Below are 24,439 nucleotides of genomic sequence, written 5' to 3' on the forward strand. Positions count from 1 at the left end.
CCTATGGACATACACAGAGAGCCACTGATATTGAACACAAGCTAAAGGAATACAGTCATGTGGTTTAGCCCCAAAAATGTAGGTTTTTTTTTTTTTTTTTTTTAAGAAAACCAACCCAACAGTTGGAAATATTTTTTTAAATGAAAACAGTTTGTTTGGGTTTAAATGTACCAAAATTGCAACACTTTGCCAGTGGATGAGAACCAGAATGGGAAACTGACTACAAACAAAAGAAGTGCAACTGATTAATCCCTTTTCATTGTCCAAGATGAGTGACAGGCAAAAGATAAACAATGAATAAACATGTGTATACTTGGAAAAGGACACATCTAAATAAATACCTGTTTGGGTTGAAGAAAATATTGTCAAAGCACAAAAAAACAAACATTACTTTTCAACAGTTACACGCTAAACTAGATATTTAAACTGCTATTTTTAATAATCTAAGATGTTAATATCGGCAAGAAGATACACACAATTCTTAATCTGACACCAGATGTTTAGAAGGGTACAGCTTTAAGAGTGCCTCCTCCAATTTAGATGGCAGGAAATCTCTCCTCTATTCATTTAAAAAAAAATTAATAAAATCTGTATCAATATAAAATTTATACCAGTGGCTCCAAAGTTAAGTGTTTGGGAATTGATGTTTACATGGAAATTGTTTCAAATTATTTAAATTGTGCATGATCAACAAAATCAAATGAGAGTTATGTTCCTTCATAAACAAAGGTAAATTATCCTAGTTGGAAAAAACAGTTAAAAGAAAGCATTGATATCTTCTCGGTACAAGAAAACTTAACTGTAAAGATCTGTAAAATAAAAAGTGGAATTTAATATAATTGTATCAAATGCACAAGCTTCAAAAACTATGGGCAATGAAAGATGTAGCTGTCAACAGGAAAACTAAGAATTTACTTCAATGCAAAGATAAACCTTAACGTTTTGTGCCAAGGCCACAGCAGTTTACTTTCCCATTTGGAAAAAGGAACTTCCCCACCTGTAATTTACTTTTCTATTCATAAAGATAAAACATTCTGGATTGACTAATGTTTCCTTTTGGCTCTGATGGATAGCAAAGAGAACAATAATCCTGAAGCTTTTCTCCGTAAAAGTGGAGATGCTGTAATAAGAAACCTTCCAGCTGAGTAGTCCCCAGACCACCATAAAATTTTCAAATATCAACTGTAATGAGAAAAAGTACTGTACATAAAAACTATTTAACTTTAAACAACAGAACTCAATGGGATTAACAGAACAGTTGAATATTTGGTTGCAAGAAATGCATCAAGATGTGTTCAAAATGATCTTCTTTAATTAGCAGAAATTTACATGTACAGAAATTCAATTTTCTGCAAATCAGGAATGCCAATGTGGACTCAGTGGTTATAAAGGAAAAGTTACTCGCTAATCTGAACAATGTTTAGACCACTGACATCACAGCAGTAGTGCTAGCAGTGCCAGTACAAGACTCAATGGAAGCAATGCACACATCTCGTCATGTCACAATGGTTAACAATACCAGAGCTTCTTCAGATAAGGAAAACTACCAAATCAGGATTGGTCTAATTAATTACAGTAGAATCTCAGAGTTAGGCACACCAAAGTTACAAACTGACCAGTCAACCACACACCTCATTTAGAACTGGATGTACACAATCAAGGCAGCAGCAGACACACGTACAAAAGCTGCGTTAAACATAAACTACACCTCTACCTCGATATAACGTGACCCAATATAACACGAATTCGGATATAACGTGGTAAAACAGTGCTCGGGGGGGAGGGGCTGCGCACTCAGATGGATCAAAGCAAGTTCAACATAACGCGGTTTCACCTATAACGGTAAGATTTTTTTACTCCCGAGGACAGCGTTGTATCGAGGTAGAGGTGTACTAAAAATAAAGGGAAAGTTATAAAAAAAAAGATTTGACAAGTTAAGGAAACTGTTTCTGTGCTTGTTTCATTTAAATTAAGATGGCTAAAAGCAGCTTTTTTCTTCTGCATAGTAAAGTTTCAAAGCTGTATTAAGTCAATGTGCAGCTGTAAACTTTTGAAAGAACAACCATAATGTTTTGTTCAGAGTTACGAAAATTTCAGAGTTACAATCAACCTCCATTCCGGAGGTGTTAGTAACTCTGAGGTTCTACTGTAGCAAAGAGTTGTATTGATTACTGATGTGTCTTCCCTGGGACATGGGTTTCTCAAAGTGCATCAACTACATACTGATAACCAGAGTGTAGGTGCAGCCCTGAATGTTTTAAGGAGATTAAGAAAACTGGACTCCCACAGGGTGATCCTGATTAAAACACAGGCCCTTTTTTTGCCTTTAGGATCAATTTTCTCCTTCGTTTACATATACAAATTTCATATACCAAAAATTGCACAACTGTTAAGGTTGCTGCACATATAACATACATGACAAAACTAAAAAACCAAGGAAATGAACAAATGTGACATTTACTCTTCTAAAGGCATGCAACTTGTCACCACCACAAATACTGCATTACCAAAAGCCAGATAGCATAATCCTAGCTCTGCCCCTACAAAGATCCTAGCCAACTACATACCTCACCTAACTACACCCTCCCAAAACAATTAATTATGGAAGTTTGGTACTGTAAAGAGGAACTAAAGCTCTAGAGCAGGATGAATAAATGTAAAAAATATTCAATGGATGAATGAATTCACTTTAATCTGTAATCATGTTCACTTTCCACGACATTTCAATGATGCAGTTTACGGACACAAGTGTGTAGAAAGCAAATTTTAACAAAGCATTCTTGCTATAAATGACTAACTAAGGGCAGCCTGGCTGTAGTCCAGTGGGCAACAGTGGAAGGTAGTGGCCATCTTTTTTAAGGACAGCCTGCACTTTCACCTGTAGGCTGCCAAGAAGTGGTGCCCATCTTATTTGAGGTGGTAGCTATTTTGAAAAAGGGAAATCCCTTTGAAGAATATCCTTTTCACCAGTCTCTGCTGACAAAAGTTTTGTTATGAAGAAACCAGGTAAATAATGTTTTAGAAAAACACGTTTAAAATTTGAAAAGTGGCCTATATCTAAGAGTGAGTATTAAGTTCAGTGGGGCACTATTATGGAGTTTTTGTTTTCAACAATCCAATTTAAAAAAAATTTTTTTTAAATAGGTATCAAAATGAGACTCAAGGAGACTAATTTATTAATGGGAACATTTTTATTAATCTTAATTCAGATTTAACAGATTAATGAATATCATCAGAACATTCAAACTTTATTCACAGATTAGGTGGCATAAATTTGGGAAATTTCACTTCATTCTTTTTAACAGAGACTGAATACTTGAGTTAAGATAACTCAGCACAACCTAAATTAGGGAGTTGTGACCAGCACCTCAGTAATTACAGGGGCACAGGTAACACTGTCTATAGTTAAAGGCTGCCCAACTCCCAACACGTTCCATTTTATAACCCAGTTTTCAGTTTTTAACCTGTGCAGAGATTAAACAAATTGGGGTGTCAATACTGGTTGTCTTCCCCAGGTGAATTTTTCCAGCAATGGTGGCTCCTCTCTCCTGTGGCACCAGGATTGATAGAAGGGTGGCTGCCTCTCCTGTATGCTCAGTCTTCCCTTTATGACACTCAAGCAGTATGGAGGAGGAGGGCGCAACCTGACTCAAATTCAGAGGGTGAAAATCGGGGCAGGGAGAAAGAGTGGAAGCGTTGCAAGGCTGAGGTATGAGGGATAAGGAGCCTAAGGGGAAAAGCATGTCATGGTCAGGAGCAGAGGGGGTAGATGGCGGGGTGGGAGTGGGGAAGATGAGCCAGAGCTGGGAGATGGCAGGTGGTGAGGTGGATAAGAGCAGAAGGGGACAGGGAGAGGCTGGGGAGACAGAATGGGCTGTAATCCCTAGACCACACTCCCCTAAAGAACCTGGAATTGACCCCATTGTTTCTGAATGTCTACATTCCTTTGCTGTCTTACAAAAAACTGTGAAACCCACTGGCAAAGTATTAGCATCACCTTGGTCTAGTGACATGTCCCCACAGAAAATAAAATACCTTACCATTCCCACGGCCGTTACACAACATGGATCGTGCACTGCAACCTTAACTTCAAAAATGGGAATAGTATTTTTAAAGAAGGGAAAATTACTGATCGATAATTTTGCTCCTTTGAAGATATTGTCACAGAGGATTCTTAGGGCTTGTTCACACGGAGACTTAGTACCTCACAAGCCAAGGTATTAATCTACAGCGCATTAGACTGCTGTGCACTAACTGGCTGTGGGGATCCTGCTACCACGCACTAAAAGGTCCACAGTGCACTTTAACCTATTGCTGCTTTAGCAGAGTGGGTGAAGTCTGAAAACCCCTGAAATGGGGAAATAGGTGAGAAAAGCTGTGATGGCAACTAGATGAAATTTAATGGAACTCACCAATAAGCCAGTGATTTTCAAATTAAGCAAGTAATCCAGAATGTGCATTATACAAGACTTAAGAGGCAGTACAGATCAGTGACTGCACAAAGGCCAGGAGTGTTTACCCTTCTGCAGGTAAGTGTTCCTTGCTGTGGGTTTTCTGCTATGAAGCAGTACTGTTTGTACATCTAGGGAACAGTCTTGTTCTATACCAGAGAGCCATCTAATAGTCATACCTTGAAGTGAAGTAGTGAGGTTTGGGTGGGTGATGGATCCTAAAAGGTAATAATAATTGGAGATATACCAATCTCCTAGAACTGGAAGGGACCTCGAAAGGTCATCGAGTCCAGCCCCCTGCCTTCACTAGCAGGACCAACTTTTGCACCAAATCCCTAAGTGGCCTCCTCAAGGATTGAACTCACAACCCTGGGTTTAGCAGGCCAATGCTCAAACCACTGAGCTATCCCTCCCCCCCTGACTTCCAGATTAAGACATTCACTATCAGGAGAAGGTGGAGAGGTGTGAGGCATATGAATCTGTTTGGGAACCACACCTGTCTTGGCCATGACAGTGCTATGAGGATGGCTACTAATCTTTCTTGTTTCAATCTGGTCAAGACCTTGGGCAGTAAATGAGTCACTGAATAAATAAATACCAATACAAGAGGCCAATGCCTAGGGCAGGGATCTAAAACTCAAATCACCACAAGGGCCACATGAGGATTAGTACATTGACTGACACCTTGCATCACTGACACCTTTTCATATAAAGGTACAAAAGCCCCCACCCTTCACCCCTTCCATGAGGCCCCACCCCTGCCCCGCCTCTTCCAACTCCCCCTCCCTCCCTGCTCCTATTCCAACTCCTTTCCCCAAATCCCTGCCCAAGCCCTGCCTCTTCTCCACCTCCTCCCTGAGTGCATGGCTCCCCACTCCTCCCCTCTCCCTCCTAGAAAGTACTAAGCGCTGCCAAATAACTGTTGGCAGCAGTAAGCACCTGGAGGTAGCAAAGGAACAGGGACGTGGCATGTTGGGGGAGGGGGGCAGCAGGTGAGGGGAGATTGGCGGGCCACACCAAATAACTTTGCGGGCTGCATGCGGCCCACAGGCCATGTGTTTGAGACCCCTGGGACTAGGTTATCTCCTTCACATGGAATGCTGTTGCAAAGAGATCTATCTACGGATGACCCCAGGTAAGACATCTGTATCTTGTTATTCAGCTCCAAATTGTGGTCAATGCTGAAATGCCTGCTGAGGGAGTCGGCCACTACTATCGTCCTGGTAGATATGCTGCTAAGATCTGTATGCCATGTAATATGCACTGGTTCTACAGTTTTACAGACTCGGTGCATAAAAACTGGGATTTTGCTCCTCCTTGAGGACTGATATAAAAAAACTGCTGGCAAGCATATAACAAGCCACTCTTAAATTCTAATATATTTATAAGAAAGATTACCTCCTCTGGGGTCCATTTCCCTTGAGCTGTGAGGTTTTGGAAGCATGCATTCCAGCCTGAGGAGGGTGCAAGAACAGAACTCCCATGCACACCTTTTGTGAATCTTGCACCAATTTAGAGAATTGAGGACGGTCCAAGATACAGATAACCCACTTGGATAAATTGTGCTTGGGGATGCAGACAATTATCAGCCAGACTTGAAAATGTTGAGACCTAGTCTTGCTAAGGGTGTCACAAATGTATACAGTTGTCATATGGCCCAGAAGTTGCAGGTAAGCTTTTGCTGTGGTTTGTTGGCTATGATGTATTTTTGAGTCAAGGCAAGACATAGTGACAAATCTGTCCTGGAGTAAGTATGCTCTACTGGTGGTGGAGTCCAGAGTGGACCTGATGAAGTCTACTTGTTAAGTGGGTGAAAAAGAAGACTTTTCTGCATTGAGGCAGAGGCCCAATGAGTGGAACAAAGATAGGACTGAGCTGGTTGTTGTCTGTGCCTCGAGAAATGAGAGACCTTTCAGGAGCCAATCATCCAGGTAGGAATAAACGATTACTCCCATCTGGCAAAGATGGGCTGCATCAGCTGAGAAAACTTTTGGGGCTGTGGAGAGGCTGAAAGGTAGGATGCGATATTGGTAGTGGTCTCTGCCCATCACAAAATGTAGGAAATGCCTGTGTGAGGCATGTGTGGAGATATGGAAATAAGCGTCACAGACGTCAAGGAAGACAAACCAACCTCTCAGGCACTGAGAGGGAATTATAGCTGCTAGGTGAATAGACAAATGTGTTTCAAGTCCTGAGGCCCAGAACTGGTCTCCGCCCCCTCTTTTTTTTGGGACCAGGAAGTACCAGGAATAGAATTCTTTTATGACAAACTCTGGTGGAACAGGTTCAATACCCTCAATCTTAGGAGGGACTGTACCTCCTGCCTCAAAAGACTCATGAGAAGGGTCCCTGAAGAGTGATGGGGAGGATGAGTAGGGGAGTGGAAAGGTGGTGAAGTGGATGGAATAACCTCTAGAAATCACCTCCAGATCCACCTGTCTAAAGTGATGAGCTCCCAGGAAGGTAGGTAATGGGAGAGACTATCCCCATGACGGTGAAGGGGGGGATGAGGGAAGATACAGTGAATGATCTCGAGTGAAAGAGTTTGTGACCCTCAACTAATGGGTCAAAATGGTCATTTTGAGCATGTCACTGACTAGGTGGCCACTGTAGAGGACAGTCCGTTCTTAGTAAACCTGGGCTTCTTGCTGGGGGGCTAAGTCTTTCCCATGGGATGATAACAGACGGGGTGAGACTGTTGAGCCATCTGCAATATACTGTACTTTCTCTTTGCCAGATGTATATAGATACCCAGAGATCGTAGTGTTGCCTGAGAGTTTTTAGGAGAATGAAGAGACCCATCCATGCCATCACTGAACAACTTGAGCCCAGTACTGTAGCAGAGCCAGAACACATTGGGAATGCCATTCTGGCACTTATAGAGAAACAAAAGTGCATCTTCCACACATCATGACCTCACCTGCACCATAGGTGTGAGGTCACTCCAGCAGGGGCAGGGTACCGGTACATTAAAAAAAATTAGGACTGTACCGTTGCTGGGGCCCCCTGATGGGAAGGTCCTCAACAATGTTCTGTGCTCAATGCATGACAACTGCTGTAGCCATAGCCATAGAACGTGCAGCTGTGTTGGTGGCATCCAGTGAGGCCTGGAGAAGTATACTGGTGATTGTCTCGCCTTCTGTTAGGCTTGAAACTGTTCCCCCCTCTGATCCTGTGGCAGGTTTTCAATAAAAGAGGAAATCTTGGAATAGTTTGTAAAATTGTATTTTGCCATGAGGGCTTGGTAATTAGGTACTCTGAACTGCAACAAGGCCAAGGAGTAGCTCTTGTGACTTAGAAGATCCAGTCAGTTTTGCTTTCTGTTGGATGGTGTTGAGCAGAAAAAACAATTACTAACCTTGTATAAATGAGTTGTGTTGCTCATGTCGATTCCATGCTAGGTGTGCGCACGCCCCCTTGCACAATTACTTGAGATTTTTCTTTCAGTTGTATCCATAGGTCAGACCCATAACTGGGTTCCCATGCTCGGTGGGAAAGCATTGCGATCTGCCTCTCTGACGCCAAACACGATCGGTGTCACGAGGGTTCCAGTACAGGTGACAACACCCAGGGTTCCAATATTGCCATTGCATAGGCCAGGCCAGTGGCCAAGCTCAGGCTGCGGAGCCAGCTCCGAAGTCCAGTGCATAGGCCGGTACCGGATGCCTCTTCTGCGGCACTACCGACTCCACCTCGGAGTCCAATGAAGACTTCACCCTGAGACCAAGTTGTGCCGGGGGCTGGAGACCGAAGTCAGACCGGTGACTGTTGTGGTGGGGAAATGCAGGGCTTCTTCCTGGAGAGTGCCACTACTGCTGCTGCCGCCGAATTGTCCGATCTGAGCCCCCTATCCCATGCTGGGATAGGACCATGGAGAGTGTGTGGCACTGGGAGGGACAATAAGTCCTTCGCGCTGCCTTGGAGGCCTTCTGTGTCCAAGGGCCAGCAGGGACGAGGGACCGCGACCACTCCCAGGAGTCGGCGGTGGATCCCGAATAAGGCTTAGTGCCCTCGGTGGGGACGCTGGAGCCAACTGTGGCTCTAAAGAGGACGAGTGGCCCAGCATGGGTCTCAACACATCACCTGTTTCCCTTGAGTCTCTTTTCAGCGCTGGCAAGAGCCCTTTACACACTCTGTTCCTTGTGCCGCCTCCTTGGTGTCAGAGACGGTGAATGGTGCCAGATGGCGCACTTTGCACCGAGGGTAAAGTGACAAATCTGAGGAACTGTCCCAGATTGAGGTGTCATTAGAGGTGGATCTGGAACAAATTGATAAACTAAACAGTAATATGTCACCAGGACCAGAAGGTATTCAACCAAAAGTTCTGAATGAACTCAAATGTGAAATTGCAGAACTACTAACTGTGGTATGTAACCAATCATTTAAATCAGCTTCTGTACCAGATTACTGGAGGACAGCTAATGTGAAACCAATTTTTTTAAAGAGGCTCTAGAGGCATTCCCAGCAATTACAGGCCAGTAAGCCTAACTTCAGTAGTGGGCAAACTGGCTGAAACAACAGTAAAGAACAGAATTATCAGACACACAGACGGACACGATATGTTGGGGAAGAGTCAACATGGTATTTGTAAAGGGAAATCATGCCTCACCAAACTAGCAGAATTCTTTGAGGGGGTCGACAAGTATGTGGACAAGGGTGATCCAGTGGGTAGTGTACTTTCAGAAAGCCTTTGACAAAGTCCCTCACCAAGGGCTCGTAAGCAAAGTAAGCAGTCATGGAATAAGAGTGAAGGTCCTCTCATGGATCAGTAACTGGTTGAAAGATAGAAAACAAAGGGTAGGAAAAAATGGTCAGTTTTCAGAATGGAGAAAGGTAAATAGTGGTGTTCTTCAGGGGTCTATACTGGGACCAGTACTGTTCAATATATTCATAAATGATGTGGAAAAGGGGGTCAAACACTGAGGTGGCAAAATTTGCCAATGATACAAAACTACTCAAGATTGTTAAGTCCAAAGCAGACTGTGAAGAGTTACAAAGGGATCTCACAAAACTGGTCAACAAAATGGCAGATGAAATTCAATGTTGATAAATGCAAAGTAATGCACATTGGAAAACATAATCCCAACTACACATATGAAATAATGGGATCTAAATTAGCTGTAACCATTCAAGAAAGAGTCATTGTGGATAGTTCTCTGAAAACATCTACTCAATGTACAGCGGCAGTTAAAAAAAAAAAAAGCTAACAATGTGGAGAATCATTAGGAAAGGGATAGATAATAAGAAAGAAAATGAAGGCCTGCTCTACTTGTTAATATTTTTTGGCCCTCCTTGAGGTATTTACTGAATCAGCTGCTGCTCACTGAAGCAGCTAACAAGCTGTTGGTTTTGCCAGCTATTGGCACAGCAGCTGCATCCCACTCTCTGCTTGGAGCCCATAAAATGAAGATGAAGGCACAATGGCTCCGCCTCAGACAGTACTGGTGAATACTGATGTTTATGACCAGACCTTGACTTGGTACTGGAGCACATTTTAAGAGGGTGTCCCCTTTTTTGGGACCAACTATGAGACCTAGACAGTCAGTCAGTCTTCTTCTGCAGCCGCCTTGTAAGCTGTCTCCATTGATCTGTGCCTTGCACGCCTCATGTTTGCACCAAGGATATAATGGGGTGTGGACTGTGAACACCAGGAAGGATCTCAAGCAGAGGGGAAGGAGGTTGGGTAGTGAACTACAGACAGGGACAACACATCAAAGAACTCACTTTATTGTAACTAGAGTTCTTTCTTTTCTTTGAGTGCTGGTCGCTATGTATATTCCACAGTGGGTGACTGACAAGCAGTACTCAGAGAGGAGACAGACAAGTGCAAGGTTGCAGGCATTATGGATGTAGGACTGCTGCTCCAAAGGATGCATCAGCTGTGGAGGCTTGAACTAAGGCATAAAGCTTTGTGAACGTATGAACAGAACTTCACACAGCTGCTCTGCAAATGCCAAGTAGGAGCACTCCTCGACAAAATGCTACTGAAGCCACTTGTGCTCTAGTGGAATAAATCCTCACTTCTTGTGTGGGATGGAGATGTGCCAACTAAAAGTAGAACGCAGCCAGCAATCCACTTAGAGTCAGAGAATAAAGCATTCATTTTCCTATAGCCACAATCTAGGTGACTTTCTAATAGATATTGTTCTTTCCAAGTAAAAGCCTTATGTCAAGGTAATGAGGTCTCTTTCACTGGTGACATGTAGCTTTGGGAAAGACAGTAAATGTATTGTCTGGTTTATGAGAAAATCCCAAATCAACTTTACAGTGAATTCAGAGTGAAGTCTGAGCAAGACTCTGTCCTTGTGGAATACTGTATATGGTGAATGGGCCATAGAAGCGCCAAGTTCACCAACCCTGTGGGTGAAGTGATGGTAACCAAGAAGATCATATAAGTGACAAACGAGGCACTGAGCATGTAAGCCATCGGTTTGAATGGTAGCCTAGTTAACATCAAAGAGTAGAAAGTTAAGATCCCATTGTGGAGCTGGTTTTGTTACTGGTGGGAAGGTTCTAATCAAACCCTTCAGAAACCAGGTCATCACTGGGTGAGTGAGGTAAACATATAGGGAACTAATAGAAACCTGCAGCCTTAAGATTGAGCAATAATCCAGAACAAGAGTGAATGTTAGCTATGTCTTGGGAGAGATGGTGTTGCTGGGCCCAGAATCATTTCTACTTGGATAAATAATACTTTCTGGTGGAATCTTTTCTGCTATTAAGAATTTCTTCAACTGCTTCCGAGCATGATGGTTCTAGGTCTGATGCCCGTCAAAATACCATATCATAAAATGAAGAAATTCTGGATTAGGATGTTGACATTGTCTTGGGTCAAAAATTCCAGGAAGGTTTGGATGGTGATGGGTGGACGGGCTGACATTTTCAAAAGAACAGGAAACCAGAACTACCTGGGTCTCTAGGGCGATGAGAATGACTAGTGTTCTGCCCTGTCAGATCTTTCAGAGGGCTCGAGGTAATAGTGGGATGGGAAGAAAGGCACTTCTTGAGTCCACAAAAGCAAGAGGATATTGCCTTTGGATCTGTGTTCCTGAGCACCAGTGGAGCAGAATGTGTTGCATTTCCTGTTCTTGTGGGATGCAAAAAGGTCCTACGTAGGGGTTCCTCACTGAGCGAAGCTCTGGTTAGTATGGTATTGTGTAGTTCCCATTCATGGGCAGTGATGAAATGCCTGTGAGGTCATCCCCCAGTGAACTGTGAACACCTGGGAAGTATTCTGCTGACAGGGTAACGATGTCAGATGCATCATTCCATAAGTTGACTATTTCAACACAAAGGGGATAGATTTCACTCCTCTCTGTTCTTGATATAGAGCATAGTCATTATGTTGTCTGAAATTAGGAGGATATATTGGGATCATATGAGTGGGAAGAACACTTTATGGCTTCCCAGGCTGCTCTCTTTAAGAGATTTATATATGCATTCTAGTCCCGAGGCATCCAGATGCCTTGCACTGTGGATTCATCCATGTGGGCTTCCCAGCCCAGAAGCAAGGCATCTCTAAATAGGGTTTTCTCAGGGGTGGGAGGGAGGAAGGGAACTCCCACATGTACATTCTCGGGGTCTTTCCACCACATCAGTGAGCCCTTAACCTTGAAGGGAGGGGAGATAGCTACCATAATGTTCATGCTGTGTTATCAAAGCATATACACTGTTCAAGCCAACCCTGAAGGCAATGGAGGTGGAGCCTTGCAAATGTCACATAAGGACACCACCAAGTGACCCAAAAATATGAGGTATACCTGTATTGATCTATGAGGACAGCATTACCTGTCTGATTGGGTTGCTCGTGAATTGGAAACTGTCCACAGTGAGGTAAGCTCTTGCCCTGAGTCTAGAGTCGTGCCTATGAATTCCATAGCTTACATTGGATTCGGGTTAGACTGTTCTGTTTACACACACATTCCATAGGAGATAGAGCAGCAATTATGTTGATGTCAGAACTTCTAGTCAGCACCTGTGTGACAGCCTGTAACCTTATGTTCACCACTTTTACAAGACTATGATGAATTTTGTACAAAGCATGCCTTGTGAGGTTTGAAAACTCCAAATACTGAACATTATTGTCCCGGTAAAAATGTGTAGCAACATTTTACGTAAAGTTATAAGATTTTTCTGTATGACATTCCTGAGACGTGCTCCAAGTTTACAAAAGCAGCCCAAGCCAGTTCCTCATAGACAAAAGGCTAACCAGCACCTCAGCCGGGTGTCAACATAATCAAGTGGACTATTACCAGGTTGAGTGGCCATTCTTTGGCAGGAAGAAGGGTTTGAGCAAGAAATGTACATCTTGGCAGACAGTCTTGCTGTTGCCTGAACCCGAGCTGGAGAGGATTCTCAAAGAAGAGAAAGGCTGTAAGAAGGAAGAACAGAGGAGACAAATCCCCTCATCTCTCCCCTCATCTTTAGTCATGGCATCAACAACTTCCTTTGAAAGACAAAGGAAGCATCAGTGAACTGGGCGGGGTGGTGATCCCGACTGAAAGAGTTCAGTTAGTAAAAGCATGTGGTGAAAAAAAAAAACCTTGCTTGGAATTCATTTAGCTTATTAAGTTAGTGTTTCACTTTTTATTTCTTTGTAACCAATTCTGACTTTTATGTCCCATTACTTGTAATCACTTAAAATTTATCTGTCTGTAGTTAATAAACCCGTTTTATTGTTTTATCTCAACCAGTGTGTGTTTGGATTGAAGTATCTGGAACCTCTATTTTAGATAACATGGTTTGTGCATACCATCTTCTATTAATGAAATGACTATCTTCTATGAACTTGTACTGCACAAAAGGAAAGACGTAGGCAATACAAGACGCACATTTCTAGCGACAAATCTGGGACTGGAAATTTGCAGGCATCACTGGAATATAATTCAGGAGTGGATGGCTAGAAGCACTCATGATTCAGCTGGGAGCGATTTTGCATCCTAGAGACTGCATGCAAATATACCAAAAGTGGTTGTTCTCACAGCTAAGCAGTGTAAAAGGCACCCCAATTGGAGAGTTGAAGGGACATAGCTGTCCAACAATCCAACTTGTACCCGGGGGAATGTCACAACCTGCCTGTCAGGAGCAAGTCTACTAAGTATGAGAAGACAGCCATTATGACAGGCCTCTGCTGCTACCACTGTGAATGCCTTTGTAAATACTCTGAGTGCCGAACAGAAGCATCCTGTATTATTAGTGGTTGGGACCTGCCAGGAACTTGAGAAACCTTCTGTGAAAAGGCTGGACATCCACATGGAATTATGGATCTTTCATGTTGAGAGCTGTGCACAAACTGTCTCTGTCCAGTGTAACCAAGTGGAATTTCCGTTTGTGAATAAATACATTGATCCAGCAGAGGTCAAGAATGAGTTTCCATCCTCCTTTTTCTTAGGAATCAGGAAATATTTTGAATAAAATTATTTTCCCTAACATTGTGGTGGTACTCATTCTACTGCACCCAGAAGAGATTCTATTTCTTGCAGGAGAATCTCCTTGTGCAAGCAGCCCCTGAAAAGGAACAGGGAAGGGGGTTTTGAAGAGAGTGAGGAGATTAACTTGACAGTATAGCTGGAATGGATGACATCCAGCACTCAACTGGCCATTGTTGTCACCCTTCAATTGTGGGAAAATTGTGTCAGGACGCCACCAAAATAGGTGAAGGTGGCATCAATAGTAGTTTGCGGCTCCTCTGGAACAATGTACATCTCTACACCTTTTGGGGGATATGGAATTTTGTCTACCTGTACCACCGAAGCAACTGTGGGGAGGTTCTTAGTTATCAGTGATTCCTTGCAGGACTGAGGCAGTACCAATAATGCATGTGGGTTCCCACCAACAGTCCTTATCCAGAACCAATGGTTCCCAATGCTTTGGGGCCTCGTGTTTACTGTGGCTCAGTACCAAAGTCAGTGCCACCGACAACATGGAGGCTGGTACCAAGGTAGTCTTGGTATTATGCACCTTCTGGACAACCGTGAGGCTTAGAGGACTGAGTCCTTGAGATATGGCCATAACAACATGATCAACTCTGATGGAGCAGGGAAGGATCCTTCTTCTTAGAGGTGGACATAGAGGGAAATCTGCCATTATGCTTACGAGTGTCTCCTGCTGTCATGGGAAGGCCAAGAAGGGACCTTCTCCATGCTTCTGTGCTTCTCCATTCCTGAGCCAGACAATATCGTGCTAAGAGGCATCCTCCTGGATGTCTCTGGACAATGCACAGACACAAGCTTAACGTGGCCTTCTTGTGTGTATACATTTGATACAGACTTTAATTACTTTTAATTATTTAATTATTCTTATCATGGGGCCACTGCCTTGTTCAGTATGCAAGATTGATTTGCTCTGGGGATGAATCAGGGCTGTGTAATAAAGAAGACCGTGTGTGGAACCCCTGCCTCAGGAGCAGCTGGAAGATATGTAGCAAATGAGACATGGGATTTAAGGAAGGACAGTCCCATAGTTAAGACAGGTAAATGCTGCCCTGGAAAACTGGATTTTATCTCTGCTTCTGCCACAGAGTTCCTAGATGATGCTAGGCTAGTCATCTAAACCACATCTACACTAGAAACTTAAGACGACTTGTATTAGGTTGACTTACAGCCACCGAAGTAATTACTGCCGTGGTGCATGTCCTCACCAGGAGCACTTCCCCCGACCTAAGATGGGCTCTGTGGGGAGCTGAGAGCCTGGTCTCTTTGCTCCGCTGGAAGCTCCCTGCTGGGAGCCCGGCAGCCCCATAGGCTCACAGTGGGCTGTGCCCTTCCCGCATCTCCCCGTTCCCCACTGGGAGTGGGAGAAGCCACCTGGGGCTTCTCACTTCCTCATTCCCCACCTGTTCATGGCTGCAGCTGTGAAACTGACAAGACAGCCAACGTTCTCTGTTAGGAGCGGGGTCCAGCCCCCCAGGGTTCTCGCCCCAGTTCCCAGCCGGGAGTGGGGTCCAGCCATCCAGCTCTCCAGGAAAGCCGGGATGGGGAGCGGGGGGGAGCCAGGCTCTAGCTGCCTGGATTTCTTGTCAATTTCATGGCTCCTGACAAGACAGCCAACAACCAATGTAAGTAATGCAGCATCTACATAGACACTGTGTCGCCCTAACTATACCGACAGAAGCCCCTATGCCTCTCATGAAGATGGAATTATTACATCAGAGTAGTAGGGCACTTACATTGGCAAGAGCAAGGCTGTAGAGTGCAGATACTGACATAATTAGGTCAACATAAACTGCCTTACAGTGACCTAACTGTGTAGTGTAGACCAGGCCTAACTATGGACTCATTTTCCAGGTGCCCAAGTTGAGACTCTTGATTCTAATTTATAGAAGTGCTGAGCACTCACAACTGCAACTGAATTCAATGGGAGTTGTGCTTTTAACATATGAAGTGATATGCAAAGCTAAGCACTTTGCAAAATCAGGCCTTTGATGTCTCAAATTGGGCACTCAAAATTAGCAGATACTTTCAACCTCGATCTCTGTGCCTTAGTCCTCCATTTGTAAAATGAGGGTAATATCACCCCCCTCATATATATACCAATCCTCTCATAGGGACATTGTGAAGATAAATTAACGGACATATGTGAAGCACTCATATACTATAGTAATAAGCGCTCTAGACAAGCCCATTATAAAACTAATAATTCTGACTTCAGAACAGGGTTTAAATGGGAACTAGACTGAGATTCACCAATTCTTAAACAACCATCAGATAATAACTTTCTTTTCCTACTGACCTAGGCTGAATTTAAACTGTAGATCTCTAGGTTAAAGACTATTCCCTATTTGCTGAATCACCCACTCTCTGCGTCACATTTCTCTCCTGGTACTGTGTAATTATTTGTCTCTATTTTTGAGTCAAAACATTTGAGACAATATGGAATAATGAAATAGACTAAACTATTGAAATTATATGGCCTGATATGGAGAAGGCCAGACTAGATCATCATAATGGTCCCTTTCTGCCCTTAAACATTTATTAATATGAATATAATTTACATAATATAGTATATACATAATTTTTATTATTGGTTTGTGCGTATATATACACACACACATGCTATATGAAAATAGTAATTTGCTATTTCACTAATTAACTTCTCACAAGCTAGGACTAATCAAATAAGACAATGACAAGACTCCTTGCAATTATCCAACAAAAATTTTTGATGGTGGTAGGAATGGCGTGAGTGGCTTGAAAGCTTACTTGCATGGTATGAAATATTATGACAATGCAGGAAAATTTGGTATAATGTAAGAGCACTTATGACAAGTATTCTTAAGTCTTTTCTATTTTTAATGGCCTGGGAATGTCAAAGGGGCCTAAGGGAGTTAGGCACCTATTTCCCATTGACTTTCAATGGCTATTCAACAACTAGTGCTCATAGATCACTGAAATTCGTAGTAGTGAATTTTTGAAATACAGTTCTGAAATTATGATCCGGCATATTCACGCTAGAAGTTTTTAAAATCTGAGTTTTATCACAAAAGATTAGCACTCACAAATCAATTTTGAGGAATTCTTGCAAACTGTTTATCCCAAATATTAAGTGTTACATGAAGTAGGAAAATAAACATTAGAAAATACTCTCAATTTACAGTATTAAATGCTTGAAAACATCATTAAAGGATTAGTACAAGAAAATTTTACTTGGTAGAAAATGAAGTTCAGGTCCAAAGTTCAATTTCTACAATTTTGATATATACACACTTTATCAATGTTAAGTTGGAGAAAAAAACATTTTAACATATCAAAACCAACAGATATATTGAAGCAAAGTACATTCGCATATTACTTTGTTCAATGTATCTCGTAAATGGATATGTTCTGACCCTCTTGAAGAACCAAATATGCCAAGACTGAAATTTACACCCTTAATTAAGTGAAGGTTTGACAATTTTAATGCCCTGTGTCTGCTTGTAGGCAGTTTTAACTGAAAATTAATATGCTGTATTTAGTGTCCTTTGATCTGAGTAAAACTAGATGTTTAGAAAGTGTTAAGTTTATAGCTCCCCATAAAATTATTAGGAATTTAAAAAGGTTTTGGATTACTTTAATTATTCATTTAAAGAATAGCAATATGTAATAAAAATTGTTTCAGTGGATTCCTCTATACAACTTCACCCTTACAGTCATCTGATCATAATACAAGTTCAACTAACACAGCTGTCATAGCAGCTTCTCTTCAAGGGCTAGGTCTTAATCATAAATCAACTGAATGACTAATTCAACACTGTTAAAACCAGCAAGTAGCTGCTTGAAGCCATTCCAGTTTTTACATCTTTCAAAAGGTCAATACACCTACTCAAACAGACAATAGTCTTATCTTTCACCGTGTTTTCTTCTTCTCTAAGATTGAAAAATAACATTACCACTTACATTTAAATGTGTTTTAAATTAGCAATTAAAATTATCTTTAATTTTGAAAGGGTGACCCACTAAAATAAAGAGAATTTTAGTTTTCCCTTGCATCCACAATCAAAATCTTCTCCCTCCTCTTTGCTAATGCTTTAAATACTTTTCTAGTTGTTGAAAAAACTATGAAAATATTACTGATTTCCTGCATTAACCTTAACTCTGTTACAATAATATTACAAATTATATTCCAAAAACTTTTTGTGGCTAGTTGAGCAATTAATCCAAATGTAGCTCAGATTAAGAACATGAACACATACACACACAAAAAATCACAAATTAAAAGGCATCTCACAGTAAAATATATACTAATCATTTGCATCTGTTTGCACTGCCATAAATGACAAAAGCCTACCGTTAGCATCCTTCTCAGTAAAAATTTATTCTGTACTTTAATGCAAAAGCTATGTTGCACAAACTGTGGATTTAAAGCTATAAGAATGCTTCAGTGAAGGAAAATGGCAATCTTTCTGGCTCCAGTAGATGCCATTCCCTATCACACAATGTTTCCCACTCATAAATACATGACAAATACTTCCTCAATCATTTTTTACGAGCAGGGATGCACAGGGGGTAGTCAATGGCTAGCTTGAGGGAAAATAGGAACAGCAGGCGGCAGAAACTGTACTGAAAATGGCTATGTGGTAAATTCTCTTCTGGAACATCACTCAGCTACCCAGGCTTTGATCTTTCAGCTACAATTACAATAACATTCATGAGAGCTAGAATTTTTAAAAAAAAAACTTAAATCATTAGTTGTGCAGAAAAAAGGTTAAATCATTTCATTATATGACTTCCCAATTCAAACATCCAGATTTTTACAAATTAAAAATTGTAATTTATACAAAGGTTTGCTTTCATTTGGCTATAACCATATCTCCACCACAACTGGTGTCTCAAAAAACAGGGGATGTCTGGCAACAGCTAAATCACAGACTGGCATCTCACAAGTAGTCTGTTTACTATTAGGGTCTGGGAAATGGTATTTACTGTACAATTAGAGCCACTGAACTCTACCTGTAATCATCCAAATACAGGTGTGAAAATCCCTTTTGGAAACTGACTCATCCAGTTTCAAATAAACTTTGTACTGTCATAGTGAGCCTCAAAAGCTTCAAACATTTGCACTTAAATTAGAACAGTTAAGATTTACTGCGCTGTCAGGTGATACATTTTTAAAAATTCTATTCCTGATCGACTACGGAGAAATTTAGGACTAGCTATCACAGTTTCTGCCAAGTTTCAATTTTAAGTCTGTATTTTCAAAAATATAAACTTTCAGAGAGGTTAATTTCAGTTCCTTATCATAAATACAAGAGTCTTATAGTAGTATCAACAAGACCGTTTTAGTTGCAGTAATTTCAGAAAATTTATTCTAATGATTTATTGGAGTTAACCATCTGACATTAATTATTGTTTTGGCTTCCAGTCTATGAATGTTTATTTTTCAGTTTAAAGCCTTCTCGCTCTTTGATATCATATGGAAATGAGAATTTTTAATGGAAAATTGAAACCATGTGCATCTAAGTACTTAATGAAGTACAGGGAGAAACAGGAGGTGTATTTTAGGAGGATTCAGATATTTTGCTTTAGATACTTTTCATTTGTTTGGATGACTTAATGCATCTTTCTGTTCACAAACATACATTTATATCCCAAAACCGTAAAAATCTCACAATTAAAGTGTTTTAAAGATTTGTAAACTATATAAAATTTGTTGTAAATTTTAGAACAAGTATGTTGTCATTAATTCTTCCTTATAGTATAATATTTAATCGGTCTCTCCTCTCCAATCCAATTGTCTATCTTAACTGTTATTTTTTATGACAAGCTAACACACTGTGCTTTTCAACAATGGAAACCCGAAGTATTTTCACCATGTTGGAACTGGATCTTCATCCAGTTCACTATGTGTCTGATATAGAGCCTTATTCTGTAACCATTATCCACCCGTCATCTTGGACATCAACAAGAATATTTGTTTGAGTAAAAACCGTGTATGAAGGTAAAAATACTGCTTACATGAAGTATGTGAGAGTAGGCCTAAATAGTACAAGGAAATTGTAAAATGTCTTCCTTTGTGTGTTACGCACAAGTGTTAACAATGCCAAGCACTGTTGGCACTCAAACGTAAATGGAAGTGTATTGTTGAAGTGTTCAATATTAAATTAATGCCACAGTACAAAAAAATTGTCACATTACAAATTAAATAGTTTTATTCTTTCAGCACATAACAAATGAAAAGCAATTATATGAATAATCAGTGTTAAATAATGTTTAAAAAGCCAGTTTTATTGGAAAGTAATGGTTTCTAACCAGATTGAGTTCATTTCTGAAATGGATTTATTTTCTTCACAGTTAAGTTTATGTAAAAACTGAAGGAGGGGAAAGGATTTGCTTTTTATCACCACTGCACTCAGGCAGAACGTTTATGGAGCTATAGTAAATATAAAAGGTATCGATTTATATTAAGTAAAATAACAAGAATAATCCTTATGTCCTTTTAAAGAATAGTGAAGTATGTGCCATTGAGAAATATGAAAGACAAGAGTGAATTTTATATATTAAAACTAAGCAAACTCACCATTTGTTTTTACATCGAAGGTAATCTTTTTCCGAGAGGTTAATCAAGTAAATCATTGGTTTTGAAGTCAAAAACAAGTATTTGTTCAACACATCAATCTAAAAATGAGAATATAAAGGTAGAATCTTAACACACAGAATGAAGTTACTGTAACACAACATTTTCAAACTCGGTTTCTTTTTTTATTAATTGTATTTCTGAAAGGGCAAATAACTGCTTCAAGTAATCTATACAGTATACTTCGATAAACAAAATCTACTGATAAAGTTAATATTCAATCAATACTCTATAAATCTCATGGATTCTTTTGTATTTAAATGTTTTTACCAAGTGAAAACAATAACAGGTAGAAATATTAAGATGGGATAACAGCCTACCTCTTTGTCATTCCAATCATGATAGAAGCGCACAGGTTTCTTTTCATCTATTACCCAGGTTTTGATTTTACACATTATGTCCTATGCAGGATTAAGAAGAAACAAAGTAATTAAAGTAGATGAAGAACAAACTCAGCTGGATACCAGACAATTATTTTCCATACGCAAAAAATACCAAAATACACAATACATACTCAAATTAAAAATTAGGTAACATCTCTTAAAAAAAGACAAGAAAATGATTTCAAATTATATCTCAGAAGCTAAAACAATATATTACCATTTTAAACAAGTCACTAAAAAGCAATGGTGAATATTAATACAACACACTTATACTTAGAAAGTTAAGTACACAGTATTTTAGTAGCAACCCTCCCCAAATGAGTAGAGATCATAAAACCGATGTAAAAATCCAAGGGCATTTTAGATTGCTTTTCAAACTCAGTAAGATGTAACATTTCAGCATCCAGTGGGTGAGACCACATACAATATAAACATGCTATTTAGAAAGGGGAATGGGTGGAGGAGGAAAAAACAGAGTGAATATATATTTTTAAATTGTTAGCAAAAGAAATTGAGCCTATTATTGATGATCCACCCTTCAAGAAATTAATTCAAATATCCAAAACCTTATTTATTCTGCATTAATTTTTTTGCCAACACCTTCTCCCTCCCCTAAAAAATGAAACCTGCCAAAGCCTCCATTACACAATGGCAAGAGCCTTGCACTGGTGACCTCCAACCAGCTGCATTCACTTTCAGAACATCTCTCTCTGCAGGAAATCTAAAGGCCTTTTAGTTAGCAAGCTAGTGTGCATTCAGAAGGAGTAACTACAGGAAGAGCCCAATGTGCTTTGTTTCTCTGGCCTTTCTTCACAGAAAGATTAATCATCTGTGAAATGGAAACGGCAAACAGCAAGTGACACAAACTGAACCCTTCAAGCCTTTCCTCATCAGTTTTGTGGTTCTGAATCTGAAAGCTGCGTGTGGCAAGGTTCTCCTTACAGGCAGGTGTTAATAAAAGGCTCTTGGGTCTGAAAGGTCAAACTTGGCTCTTCTAGGAGTAGTGCATTTTAGAGTCATCTATTTTTTGTTGTAGATAATTTATGGTCATGCTTTAAACAATGCATTTATTGAAAGTTATAACTGGTGTGATATACAATTAGATATTTAACATACAAAATTCTATTCCCAAAATTTTTCTTTAGCACACAAAGTATTTACTCTTACTGATATATAGGTTAAACAGATTTATAAAACAGCTATAAATAGCTCTGCTATTTAGTATACCTTCTTTTCCCAGTTTTGCAGTTGCTTTAGGGAAAAACAAGGAAAAGACTCTTCTAAATGCTTAGATCCTGATTTGAAACCCTCCAGGAATAGGACTCCCCACAGATTTTAACAAGGAAGGGGCAAGCAGAAAACTTTTAATGAAATCTAACATGTTCTGACTAAGAATAATCACTTTTACTCTCCTATAACTGAATTTCACTCATAAATGTTTAAAAGTGGCTAATGTAACACCATTTCCTACAAGGAGAAGATCAAAGTGCTATATTACAAATGCATTATGATTAAAAAAGCACTGTGCCTTGCTATTAACTGTTCTTTAAACCCTAAAAGGCTTCCCATAGATCTCACTTGGCACTGCATATACAACCTTTGACAAGTAATGTAGACCATTTTTATTCATTGCCTAAAATTGTAGGCAATTATGTGTGTCACACTGGCCACCTGCAAATTCTGAATGCCTGCTCCAGTTGTCAGAGCAAAAAACTAATGTCGGAGGGGATTAATCTAGGGGGAGAGAGTCCTCTTTAATGGCTCCAGCAGGTGAAATGGCCCAGCTGGTTACTATGATGAGTGGCCAGAACAGCTTATGTAGAGACATGCAACAAGATTATACATAAAGAAGAAAACAGTAGTACCATCTTATCTTATCCTTTAGCCCTATGTGTTTTTCTTTTTTTAATTAATCAACAAAAATAGATAAGGAAAGATTCTACTTTATGTAAGCTATAAGGCTAAAGTGCTATTTCTCAGCTTTTGCTTCATCAAAAATCATTAGCTCCTCAACCAATCTTGTTAATTAGTGAAGGAACCTTTTGCTTGCATAATTTTTCTGATTTTAAAAATATTTTGGATATACTAATAAACCCCATCACAAAGGCTTTTGACATTACAGTTTTCCCCAGTAGCAACATATTACACCAAAATTGAGATAAAGAATTGAAAGGAATTAAATTCAAATTAGAGTTCTCTGGAGGTAGTATTTTCTGTACAGCCATACTTAAGTCTTTTGGAACCAATTAGCTAAGTTTTTGAACTTGCCTGTACTTGAGTGAGGGTGTATATATCAAAATTTGTATACTCAGTTTATTTCTGACCTAGCCCCCGATTATCCCAGCAAAAGACACAAAGGTCAAGGGTAGGTAAGTGGATTAGAACCTCCAGATAACTTTAAATACAGGTGAAGCAAGTAGCTTTACCCTCTCTGAAAGATAAGTGTATTCTACAGATCCCTCTCAAATCTACAAAAAAGTAATAGAGAAAACATACAGAAGGAAGTCACTATATCACTTTTTTAAAAACTTGGCTGCCTAAATTACATGTCTAAATCCATTTTGATTTGTGTGATTTTTCAGATTATGTGCCTAATTTTAAACTCTTAACATAAGTTAAAGACTGATAAAATTCTTAATAAGAGTTCCCTACAGTATATATAGTTATGTAAATTGGAAGCCTATTTATTTTACACACAAGTTAATGGAGCAACAGAAAACAATATAAAAATAAATCAAACAAACATGACATTCCTCCATGTCTGATCTCAGAAAATTTTACAGAAGAAAAACGGATAAAGTATCTCTGTCATACCAGGCAAATTTATATTCTCACTGATGAAATGATACTGAGTGTAAAGTAAAGTGGGTAGTCTGCAAATTTAGAAAAGGCCTAGCTAAATTAAATTAAGGTTCACTAGCATGCATGCCAGAGCCCAGGTTAAATTATAATCCTTGAATGACAAGTGTGGCATGGTCATGTGATGAGATATGAACAAAGACAACTATTTTCACATATTTCTTGCTCACCTGCTGACCCAGTGTTCTAGGGTCAAATAATTTTTTTTTTAAAGCTAACGAGAGCTTTTCAGATTATATTTAATCTTTTACATAATTTGTTGTTTAATTAATTGCTTTTATTTAGGCCTAAAAATTTTAATCTAGCAATTATCTTAGTTGGTTAAAATAATAACATTCATCTACAAATATTTAATCACCCTCCTAGTTAACTTAGCACTATTCTAAACTGAAATACAGACAGATGACCTAGTTTGTTTTATCGGGTCTGGTCTATCCAGTTCCCACTTTGATGCAACTCTTTCACTGGAGGAATGACCTCTTTCTCCCTGCTCAATGATACGTGTACAGTTATTTCTTAATTGGGCCAGTGATGCAACAGTGCATACCACAATAAAACAAACACACACACTTACTGCCCACAATAGTTAAATATACAGGAAATACAAATACTATGAAAAAGTCAAATATCACATGATTTTTAAAAAATGGCACTTTATCTTTGACAATAGATATTTTTAGCATCTTTGGAAATATA

The 24,439-nt window shown here is 39.9% G+C and overlaps 1 protein-coding gene across 4 annotated transcripts in view; it reads right to left on the bottom strand.

Moving 5' to 3' along the window:
* The window catches only part of OLA1 (Obg like ATPase 1), a 180,066-nt gene that overhangs the window by 36,988 nt on the left and 118,639 nt on the right, over positions 1 to 24,439 (bottom strand). For all 4 annotated transcript variants that reach the window (XM_045032555.1, XM_045032554.1, XM_045032558.1 and 1 more), the window contains 2 exons: positions 20,822 to 20,902; positions 20,445 to 20,542 (listed from right to left, as the gene is read on the bottom strand). In XM_045032555.1, the coding sequence (XP_044888490.1) occupies positions 20,445 to 20,542; positions 20,822 to 20,902 (179 nt within the window). The remainder of the gene's footprint in view (positions 1 to 20,444; positions 20,543 to 20,821; positions 20,903 to 24,439) is intronic.

This window comes from Mauremys mutica, chromosome 10 (genome assembly GCF_020497125.1).
Source record: "Mauremys mutica isolate MM-2020 ecotype Southern chromosome 10, ASM2049712v1, whole genome shotgun sequence".
NCBI lineage: Eukaryota > Metazoa > Chordata > Testudines > Geoemydidae > Mauremys > Mauremys mutica.